This window comes from Leucopleurus acutus (assembly GCF_964270905.1).
Source record: "Leucopleurus acutus genome assembly, chromosome: 2".
Lineage (NCBI taxonomy): Eukaryota > Metazoa > Chordata > Mammalia > Artiodactyla > Delphinidae > Leucopleurus > Leucopleurus acutus.
Genome location: NC_139143.1, coordinates 14,743,631 through 14,755,921, shown reverse-complemented (window position 1 = coordinate 14,755,921; position 12,291 = coordinate 14,743,631). Strand labels below are relative to the sequence as shown.

General features: G+C 38.2%; 1 protein-coding gene across 1 annotated transcript in view; it reads left to right on the top strand.

The window, feature by feature from the left end:
• USH2A (usherin) overlaps positions 1-12,291 on the top strand; it is a gene marked incomplete at both ends in the record, with an annotated part of 783,425 nt that overhangs the window by 603,571 nt on the left and 167,563 nt on the right. The window contains one exon of the mRNA XM_082834448.1: positions 11,002-11,109. Coding sequence (XP_082690574.1) covers positions 11,002-11,109 — 108 coding nt within the window. The remainder of the gene's footprint in view (positions 1-11,001; positions 11,110-12,291) is intronic.

Genomic DNA, 12,291 nt, shown 5'->3' with positions numbered 1-12,291 from the left:
GGGGGGCAAAGCCTCCCAGGGGTGTGCGTTTGATATATGAGGTCACTTCAAAAGGACGCGTTCTCTTGACATATGGTCAGGTCCCACTTATCCATGCTAATAGAAGAGCCCACACTGGCAGCAATAAGCCACAACAGCAGATAACTTCAGAAATAATTTATAGTTGGCTTTGATATGCATTATGTGTAGGGTTTTTGCATCAGTATTAAGTTCTTTTTCAGACAAACAGTAAGATGCATTTTCATTCCCCAAGGATATACTCATAGATAATGGTGCTAGGATAGCCAAGAATGTACTGGAAGGCAGTAGAAAAATCAGCCAGAGGCTAACAGTTGTCTGCTGCGTGGGTAATTAATACACAGAATAGTTGATAGTTGACTGGTTATGACAATTTGTTGTTATTATTAGTAACATTAATTAATAGTAATTGTATTAGTTTTGTTGCTTATTATAACATTAGGTATTATAATTAGCTTTAATAATATAATAATAGTACAGTATAATAGTACAGTGTCAGATAATTACTAGCGATGATTATAATAATAATTAACATGTTTTAGTCTGAATGTCATTTCTGAAGGGAAACATCTTCTGACTCACCAAGTCTAGATCAGCTTTCCTGATACACCATCACATCACCTTTCACTGCCTGATAGTGTTTGCTTTCTGTTTGTCTCTTTATGTCCCCCTCCACTGGAACGTAAGCTCCAGAATCGCAGAGACCGTCTCTACCTCGTTCAATACTGTATCTTTAGCACCTAGAACAATCCATGACATTTCAGTGAGTGCTAAATAAATGAGGAATAAGTGAATTTAATATGTGTCAAATACTGTCCTAAGCCCTTGACATTTATGATCTAATTTGATCCACATCACAAACCTATGGGGCAGAGAGAATTATTACCCCCATTTTACAGAAAAGAATATTTCAAGAGATTTAGTAACTTAGCTCATTATTTAGATCTACTGAATCATTCCAAGCAGTGGTGTAAGTTTAGATTCTGAGAACACAGAGAAGAGTTTACAAACTTTTACTTTTTCCCTATTGCCAGTAGCCTCTCTCCAAGGCCTCCTGAGTGAATGCCTTCCTTCCATTAGACCCTGTGCTTTGCAGGGAGCAGTGATACCAGAGATAACGAAACTCACATAGAAGTGCAGAAAGGCCTGGAAAAGCATGCCTGATTTTTCCTTAGAGGAGGCACCGGCCTTGCTACACAGGTGGAAAAATAAATTCCACAGTTCCCTGACACACAAGCAAGCACTCGTGGACAGATGTCCACTGTTTTCCAAAAGTGTCATGAGCCTACAGAAGGTGCTTAATAAATATTTGCGGACCAGCACATGGTGATCGTGATCTGAAGATCCCGAGCTAAGCCCAGGATGATGGGGATGGAGAAAGCCCTCATCCACTTAGATGATCAGATGTGTTCCTTAGATCATAGTTCACTAAAAATGAAAATCATCGCAAGCCATTGAAATGATGTTATTTTCCATAAAAAAAACTTAGCATGTATACGGTGCTTTATAATTTTAACAAACCATTTGCATTTTGACTCCTGTGATTCTCATCACTTCCCTATAAAATGAGGGATGTTTTTAATATCCACATTTGAAAGATGAAGGTGATAACTGGCCTACTCGGGGTCCCCAAGGCATTCACTGCCTCCATCTATAAGGAAATCAGAATACCATTTAATTACACACACAAAAAATATATGTAGCCTGCTTGCTGTGTTCTAGATAGTATATGAAGTGCTCCAAAATAAGATTGTTGCTCTTAAGAAGCTCCCAGTACTACTGACAAGTTAAGGAATGGCTTGTGTAATGATACACCAACAGAACTCCGTACAGAATGGAGTGGGAGAAATGAAAAGAATGACTGAGGATGGCCATGGAATGTTAATTACAGAGTTTTGAAAGCCAAGTTAAGGCCCATTAAGACTTTGTAGCAGTAAAGGTTTCACAATAAACTGGGATACAAGGATAAAGAATTCTTTTCTTACAGAATCCGTCTACTCAACCAGCAAGGGCTTTGAACTGTCGCCAGCTGTACTGGTTTGCATTTTTTAGAAAACCAGAATTTACGTGCCGACGTACCAAATTCAATTGTGAGGTTCAAACCAACAGGATTGATAGCCTCCCTAATTATAAAAGTATTGCAAAGCTTTTTCTTTAAATACCTTCACTCTACCAGCTCTTCCTTTCATTATCATTTTTAATGGATATTTTCATGTCAGAGGATTTTATATGCATAACGTAATGGCAGAATTCCTCTTTTATTAGGATAAACATTTAAAAGTTTTCCTACCTAATTTTATTTTTTGTAAGATTATAAAGTGAAAAAATAATCTGTTAGAATTCATTTTAAACAGATTTAGAGAGTACGTCACTTGAGCACTGTAGCCCTAAAGAGCGATTTCTTTGTTAAATGAGGAAATAAACCTTCATTCAACAAAACCTTACCAAGTACAGTATCCTAATATGCAGTTCCTATGGGACAGGAATGGTGCCTGGCATTAGAGGATCTAAAACCCAAGATCTGTGTAGTGTTCACACGTTTTATCTGCCAGGGAAAATTCAGTTCCATGGTTAGCTGACTGATCAAATTCAGTAAGGAAGTATTTTATGATGAGAATGACTATTTTATTGAGTTCATGGAATTAACTAAAATAATCAAATTTATTTCACATTCCATCTCAAACATTTGATCCAAGAGCTGCCTGAACCCTCTGGAGATAAAGGTTTTGCTTTTCTCATCATTTCCCAAACCTTGGCATTCCCTAAGTTACAGTCGAATACTGATGAAGCCGTAGCTCTAGTCATCCAGGAGCCTGAGAATCTAGGTCCTTACAAATGACAGAAGGGAGAGTGGGCACCTAGCATCAGCCACATTGTCTCCATGCTTATTTTTAATTACCTCAAAGCTTTAGAAACATGATCCCGTAAATGCTTTGTGGGAATAGTGGCAAATGCACTCATCATGTGAAATCCATAAATTGCTTATAATCCTCTCAAGATGTTAAAAAAAAAAAGCATTAAGTAATTGAAGACAGGAAGTCCTCAGTTAATTATTTAGAGGTGTTATCAATGCTCTAAGTAAACTGAAGCGTTTTCTGCTATCTCACGGAGCCCAATACCATGGGGACCAAGGGGTAGCAGCCATCATCTTCTCATATTCGCTAATGCAAACAGCGCGTGGCAGCTTGTCAATAAAAGACCTTTTCATATCATTTATTACTAAACATGCCCACGGTCCTGCACAGAGCAATCAGGATGTCAGTGACGGCATTGTTTTACTTGGGTTGCCCCGTATGAAACGTGGGCCTCCTAATGTAGCCATCGGGATAGAGGAGAGGAGGAAAGGATTAATGAAATAATTGGGGCCACCGAGAACAAAATGAATTAATCATGTCGTCTTTAGCAGCAGACATGATAAGAGCTTATGTGTCTCTTAACTCTGGGGGAAATGTTTTCCAAATAATTCATTAAAAGTTGCTTCTCATTTCATTGCACTTAAAGGGGAAGAGTCACCAGCATTAAGTCAACAAGGAGAGAATACTTTGTCTTCCTTTCCCATCCTGTTAGAAGCTCATGAACACCTCCTGTGATAAAATAGCATAAATCCTAACAAGGCTAGTTGTAGCAGAAAATGTACTATTATTGCACTAAAACAGATATACTACATACCACTTTTGAAAAAAATGAGGGCATAGTTTGACCATCAATATCCCAAAATGTGGACATTTTTACATGAGGATTTTACATTTAAATAACTCTACCGTATGCTCCCATCGTGTGCTACACTTGGCTCTCATGGTATTTATGATACTTTATTGAATATCCTTTCTCTTTGTCTCTGTTCCTCAACCAGGAGTTAAAGCTCTTTAAGGACAGAGGCAACAGCTTCCTGTTTGCCATTGTGTCACCTGTACTGTGATCTATCACAGAACCTAACATATATTAAGTTTTTGAAAATCTTTGTTGAATGAATAAATGTGGACTAGTAAACTAGTATCTGAGTGACTAGATTCCATGTTGGTTGGATATAAAAATCACATTGTCAAACACAGCTGAATCTCAGCCAGGATGGGTGACAATTTGTGGGAACCAGTGCAAAATGAAAGCATGGGGCCCCTTGTTCAAAAATTATTAAGAATTTCAAGACAATAAGAATAGATTCAAGCACAGGACTCTTCTAAGCATGGGAGCTGGGGTGACTCAGCTTAGAGCATAACTTGTGTGACCATGAAGCCAGCCCTGGTCTCTGGCAATCTGGATTTATTGGCAGTATAATTCTTTTTTTAATTTAATTTTTATTTTATATTAAAGTATAGTTGATTTACAATGCTGTGTTAGTTTCAGGTGTACAGCAAAGTGATTCAGTTATACATATACATATATGCATTCTTTTTTCAGATTCTTTTCCCTTACAGGTTATTACAGAATACTGAGTAGAGTTCCCTGTGCTCTACAGTAGGTCCTTGTTGATTATTTATTTTATATATAGCAGTGTGTATCTTTAACTGAAACAGATGGGATGAAAACTGGGATGGCCCTCGTGTCCTCAGAACAGCTTTGGGAGCTTCTGTTGTCATGTGTGATGCTCTAGGCTGCATTTCCCCTACTACCACCTGACCACTGACCGCCAAGCGTCAGACCTGTGAAAGTAGATGGGAGAATTCATTTTATTTTCATTTTTCAAATTCCGAAGAAAACCTTGAGCCTAAATACTTGCAAAAATAATAGCACATCAACCACTATTTCTCCCCTTTCTTTTACCATTCTTACATATATAATATTATAGCCAAAGAATAACAGGCAACAGCTGCCCAGACACCAATATTTAAAGGAGAAAAAAATTCCCCCGGAATCCCAGATATTTCAAGGTACTTTGCCTGGGCAATCACTACTTCTGTTTAGTCATGACAGTTCTAGCCAACTCCCTTCCTCTGAGATGTATGTCCTTGTTGTGGATCATTTGAGCATCAGACTTTGCTGCCACCTGATGCCACATTCGGTTTCTAGAGCAGAAGATTCTGCTTGAAAATGTAGGGTAAAAGAGGCTTCAGTCTAGTACGACAGCAGACTCCAGGGAAGAAAAATATGTATCAAAATAGTGTTACAAAAATCAAAAGCACAAGGGTCTTTCCTTGGATTACCTTAATAATAGTCTTAATGTTAACATATTTGGAAAGAGAGTCTGCCAAAGAAGTAACTCGTTCAGGAAGTACTTCTTGGGATGAATCTGATCACTATTATATTGGGAAGAGGAACCAAATCTTTGGTCTAGAATTTCACACCAAATACAGAATTAAGAATGCAAATAAGCTTGTAGCAAGTAGTCAGAACTGAAAGCCGTGAAGTTGTTTCACTGGCATTTGCAAATGCAAGAGCCTCTTCGTTTGGATGTTTTGACGTCCGATTCACATGAGACATCAACTGAAGTCCTGTGTCAAAGCCTTGATACAAAAATGGACAGTGCTGATGCCTCCTCTCAAAGAGTCAAGAAATTGGCTTGACTAAGCAGGATGGGGAACTGCTGAGGTCGTGCTGGATGATACTATCAAGAAAAGGGGACTCTAGCATGTGAGCTCCTGAAGTATTTTACAATCAAATTTTGTAACACAAATCATAATTTAAATCACCTTAGAGGTCTCTAAAGTGATTTCCATGATGTCTTGGTGTACCAGTTTTGAACATTCCAGATTTTCACATGGAATGAGATTAATCTAAAATCGAACCCTGGTGTAGCTCTATCATCACAGACAAGGTTGCCGGTAGATGCTGGAAATTCCTGGGTATCTCCATGAGCGGAGATCACTCTGGGGGGAGTGAGATCCTGGGGGGAATCACTCAGTGAGATCCCAGGCAGGTGGGAGCAAAAGGGAGCTCTTTTCAGCAGCAAGACTAGATGTGTGGTTCAGGTGGGCCGGGGCAAACATCCAGTTTGGGTGAACTGATGCCAGGACAGGTAACCTGCCCACCGGGTGGACAATACTTGGTAACCACCTAACAAAACCTTTTTGAAGTAACTCAAGTCTCTCAGCACTTGACCTAATTATTAACCAGGTTGATTGAGGAACTTGTGAAATTACATATTCATTGGGATTATTTGATAATCCTTCAGAAAATAACAGATGATACTTAGAATAACTGGATGAATGCTTTCAGGTAGCGCTAGCTATCTGAAATTGGAATGGACAAGAAAGCCTTTTCCTGACTAGCTGGAGATTAAAAATTAGAAACAAGCTGTTCTTTATAGAGTACATCCAATGTAACTTACATAGGTATGGATTTTGTTTTCCAGATCATCTTTTTATGAGCCATCGGCAGACTTTTTGAGGTCCCTTTTTAACACATATTTAGTCTTGAAAGGAATGTTACTTGAAAGTGTAATTGTAACGAGTTTGGTTATAGTATGCCTCTTTCCTTTATAAGAGAACACGATTTCCTTTAGGGAAGTTCAAGGAATTGGCAGCCACAGTAATCTCCACTCCACTGAAATGTTAAATACTTGACTTTTCTCCATGCATTTGTCTTTCTCAGTTCTACCCCCCGCTATTCTTACCCTTTTAGTTCAATGCTGAGCAGTTGAATGTTTTCTTTTCTCCTTCTACTCTTTGACTTTAGGATTAAGTTACAGTCGGAACAGTTCCTTGGAGACATCTCTTTATTTCCCTCTTCTCATCCTGATCAATTCATGAGTAGTTTTCAATTGTTGTGCCCTTTCCACTGCTTGTTGCTAATATGTCATATGTATCTCATTTTAAGGACTACCAATAGGGGCTTCCTTAAAATGACAGCAAATTCCAGTTGAAATGTGTTGATTTTATTGAGTTTTACAGAGTCATATATATGAAAGGTCATCCAGTTCATGTAAATCATCTATGCTTCCTGGCAGTCCATGCTTTCCTTACCGACTGTTTGAACCAAGCCTACTAGTAATCCAACCCTCTAACAACAGGAAAAACACAACACCCAAGAAAGAGAATATAGAAAATAATGGATTCATCTATTGCCTTCCCTCAAGTTAGGCTATAGTCCAATTTAGCAGTCTATACTGCCATGCCTGCAGTTTAAAGATATGGAAACTGAGGCATTAGAGGTCAGAGAACTGGCCCATGGTAGTAGTTAATGGATAGGTAAGGATGAGACCCAAAGAGTCTAACCTCAGACTCTGTTCTCCTAACAGCTATGCTGTACTGCCTCAGTACATGAATTGTGGTCATATTCCAAATGAAAATATTTAAATACCTAGTCCCACATGGATTTTTTACATTACTGGAAGTGTCACTGGGCTTTGAGCTACCTATGTCATTTTCCTTATAAGCCTCAGAAGACTGACCCAACTGTTCTGGGTCACATTTCTCAGCCCAACTGCCCAGATTTGTATCCTGACCTCACCCTTTCTTATCTCTGTGATCATATTGAATATAGTTCCCTATGCTATACAGTAGGACCTTGTTGTTTATCTATTTTATATATAGTAGCGTGTATCTATTCATCTCAAACTCCTAATTTATCCCTCTCCCACCCTTTTCCCCTTTGGTAACCATAAATTTGTTGTCTATGTCTGTGAGTCTATTTCTGTCTTGTAAATAAGTTCAGTTGTACCCTTTTTTTAGGTTCCCCATATAAGTGATATCATATGATACTTGTCTTTCTCTGTCTGACTCACTTCACTTAGTATGATAATCTTCTGACTTCTTGACCAAGGCTTTCTACTCAACATTCAGTTCTACATCCTACCCACCACCCTTAATTCTAGTACTCCAATAGCTCCAAGAGATACATATTCCTCCACTAACTATGGCCCCATCCTCTGCTAGACCAACCCACCCCACCAATTTAAACACCTGTAACAAACTCCTTGGTACACCTTCCTTGGTCTACCAAAAATCCCTCAAGGGCTAGTTTCTCCACTGTTGTACCATTTCCAAACATCTGTCTTCTAGTGTTCTGGGCTATTTATAAAATGGATGGCACTCAACCCCCTCTGAAAAATTCTGTTTAAAAAAAGACAATCACTACTTTTTTTAAAAAAAGTATTCATTTATTTATTCATTTATTTATTTATTTATTATTTATGTATTTATTTTGGCTGTGCCAGGTCTTAGTTGCGGCACATGGGATCTTCGTTGCGGCATGCAGGATCTTTAGTTGTGGCATGTGGGATCTTTAGTTGTAGCACGTGGGTTTCTTAGTTGCGGCATGCATATGGGATCTAGTTCCTCGACCAGGAATCAAACCCGGGCCCCCTACATTGGGAGCACAGAGTCTTACCCACCGGACCACCAAGGAAGTCGCTCTACTTTTATGTACAGTAAATTTTCTTTTTAGCTACTGTCCTCGCTGCAAATACCCTCAATCTTCTAATCAATCTTAGTACACCTCTGCAATGACATTTGCTCTTCCTTTCCTAAGACCCATCCTAAAATGTCCTTCAAAAGTCTGAAACCAGACCAACAAGAACACAAAATGAGAAGCAGAATTGAGGCTTTTTTTTTTTTTTTTGGTTAGAATATGCTGGAGACAAAATCAAGTATCGCTTCACTTTTACTAGCCATACTTAAGTCTGACGTTCAGGAAAAAGATCTGGAAAATATTTATTGTTCATAAATTATATTAACTTTTTATATTACTTTAGTAATATTCTGCAACTAGAGAAGAATCTCCTACTCAGTGAAATAGATACTGTGGGCAGGAGTCCCTATGGAATTATGAGGAAGGCCCTGTTTGGTCAAATCACACTTGTGATGGATACATGGACATCATCGCATCATAACCCTGCCATCCTTATTGGGTACTTTTATGCCTCGGTCTTCCTTAAACAATATTTAACAGACATTGAATACATCAAATAGGCACTATTGGGAAAAAATGATTTAAATAAGAAACACTCAGAGATACCATCCTTACTCTCAAAGGGCTTACATTCTAAGTGAGAAAGTAAGTTATTCAGATAAAACGGTGTGACAAGGGTCAAGACCCCCTTTTCACTAATGGAAGTAAAGAAAGGGACATCGTCAGACTACACCAGCCACTGCAGTCTCTGACCTTCATTCTTGAATATTTCCTTCCATTTTCTCTTGAGCTCTATATTCTACCATCTTTAGCCTTTTCCCATAAGCTTTTATCAAACACACAAGGCTTCGATATGGCTTAGATCTTTCATCATATTCCTCAACCCTAAATCAGGTAAATATCACAATTATGTAAATCCTCCATAGCAACCTAATGGAAGATTATAATCAAATAAGTATCCACATCTTGTCATTAAATTGATAAGGAAACACAAAGGGCTTTGAAGCTGAATCCTGGAGCTGCTCCAGCTACAGAACATTATGGCTTTAGCAGAGAACCCAGACTACTGCTTCAATTCTAAATGAACCAGTTAATTAATTTTTTCATTCACTTAACAAGCACCTCCTTTGTGCCTGTCACCATTCAAAGGATACGGTTGTTGCCAAAACAAAGTCCTTGCTCTTTTTGAGCTTACATCATGGAGGTGGAGACAAACAATAGATAAACAGACGTATAATCAAACATCAGATAATGTTGAAGGCTATGAAAGAAAGTAATTTGAGAGGATAAAAAGTGCTGGTTATGGTGTGTAGATAGAGCGGTCAAAATCTTTTAAAATGTAGCATTTGAGCAGATCTGTATAAAGTGACAGTGTGACTTTATAAATGTCTCTGGAGGAAGAGTCACCTCACCAAAAGAACAAAATATGTGAAAATGTAGTTCTAAATTCATGAAAAAATAAGTGTAGTAATTATTGGATCCATGTTATAACTTAGCCCAATATTTGACGTTAGAGATTAAGTCCTATTTTTTAAGAAAATATTTGTAAAGCATTGTTTGAGTTTTCCCAAGAACCAAGGCGAGAAATGTTAGCCTCTATGTATCCTTGTTGAATGCTGCTGAGTCTTAAGGTTGCTTCTGCTAAAATAAAGTACTTCTCTAAGTAATCCATCCCATCTGCTTAACAGCCTTAGAAGCTAGATGCAATGGTTCCCCATTTTACAGATCAGTAGATGAGAGCAAAGTGAAGCTAAGTAACTTGTCCAGGGTCACTGGCCACAGAGCAGTGAAGTCTGACAATCCGTAACTTCTATTGTAAATGGATTGCCATTCTTTTTTCCCCTGAGAATTTATTGAGCTATTATTGTGCTACACCATACATCATACATCTGAATACAAAAGAAGTCATAAGCAGTATCCCTTCATCAAAGTGTATTTAATCTACATGTAAAGACAAAAGCAACATATCCCCCAAAAAACTACAGAAGTAAGCATAAGATGGTACAGTATGGGAACATATGGTGAAGAAATGCAAAGTTTAAAAAAAAAAGAGTTAGTTGGTGTTAATATGAGCTGAATATGGCTTGGGGCTAAAAAATGTTGACTCTAACCTTCTTTTTACTTTTTTTCTGCCCCTGTTCATATAAGAAGCAATTGAAGAAACTGGGGTGGTTCGCCTAGAGAAGAGAACAGTCAGGGGGGATTTGATAACTGTCTACAAATATTTGAAGAACTGTCATGTGGGAAAGAAATTAGATTTGTTCTCTAAGTCCCTAGCGGGTGGAAGTGATAGAAAGAGTTCACCACAATATAAGGAAGGACTTTCAAACCAAATAGAGAACTGTAGAGCTCTCTAAAGATAGAGTGGGCTATTTGGGAGATGGACTACTTTGATCCTCTAGCCAGGGGAACCCCTTCAATGACACCCTGTACAGGGGAATCAAGGGTAAAATGGATGGATGGATGACATGAATTTTCAGATCTCTTCGAAGGCTGAGAATTTATTATTTTACCAGTGAGAAATGAAATTTCTATTAATACTGAGCTGCTTATGAAGTTCCTCTCTCCCTTAGAGAGTGTTTTCTGCTCTTAAAATTTTTGGATATCCTATCTCCAGCTCTGCATGTGACTGCTCGTGCTTACCTGATAATAAATAATCCTCTCAAGAGGTACTTGATTTCTTTTTGCTCTTTCTAGGTCTCCAGCCATACACCAACTACAGCTTCACACTTAGAGCTTGTACATCTGCTGGATGCACTTCAAGTGAGCCTTTTCTAGGTCAGACTCTGCAGGCAGCCCCTCAAGGTAATTAAAAAATACCCATGACTGGGGAGAAGAAGTTTTCGTTTGGTATCTTGATGTGAACTCTATAAACTCTTTCCTGACAAACAAGGAAGAAGGAATAAAGTCTATAAGTACAAAATTAAATAAAATTGTAGGTTCCTATTTCTCAAGTTTAGTTAAACTATAAGCTTCCCAAGGCAGTTTGCCTTCCATTCCTTAAACCTTTTAGATGTGGTTTTACATGGAAAAACGCTATTATCTACTTGGATACGAAATTCCTCCCAAAATCAAGGATTAAATATTCCCAGAGCAACTAAAATATAACAAGCACCATGCTCCCTATTGAAGCTGATTAAAATATCACTGCCCTCAAGAACCTGCAGTCAAATAGAAGTGATAGGACAAGTACCCAAATCTGTATGAAGAGAGAGAATCTTAAAGGTGATGTTAAGAAAGAATAAATGAACAGAATGCTCAGGTTAATCTATGCAGGGAGAAATTAGAACCCATCACAGGCATCAAGAAAGATTTTAGGGAGCAGATGCCTTCTGAGATGGACCACAAGGAACAAGGATTTTGACAAATGAATGGTAGGAGGAGAAATACACAGCTTGAGGGAATGTAAAGTGGGACCATCACCTTGGAGATCAAATTGGTGATGTCTATTAAACATGAAATGTTTCCCCATGACACAGCAGTTTCAATTTCATTATCTATGCCAGAAAATAACGCTTCCACAACTGCACAAGGAGGCATGCACCAGGATGTTTATTGAAGCCTTTTTTTGTCGTTTGTTTAATGGCAAAATACTGGAAGCAATTGAAATGTCTTTGAGTGGGGGCATTGCTAACTAAATTCAGGTATATTCACATTATGGAATTCCATGCATCAGTTTAAAGGAATGAGATGATCCATACATACAAAATAGAAGTTATAGAACTACATTCATGTATGGTGTCCTTATAAAACAACACATAGAAAACGATATTCATTTCTATAGATAAATAAATAAATGCATAGGAAAGATTCTGGTAGCATACGCACCCAAATAATAACAGCGGTCTGTGCGTTAGGAAGTGGGATGGGTCGTATCATTTACTTGCAGGAGAAAAATGTGTGCAGAAGCTTGGGCTAGTGATCAACTAATTCTTTTGTTAATCTCTACTATCTGCCTGTTTTCCATGTGGGGAAACAGAGGCATAA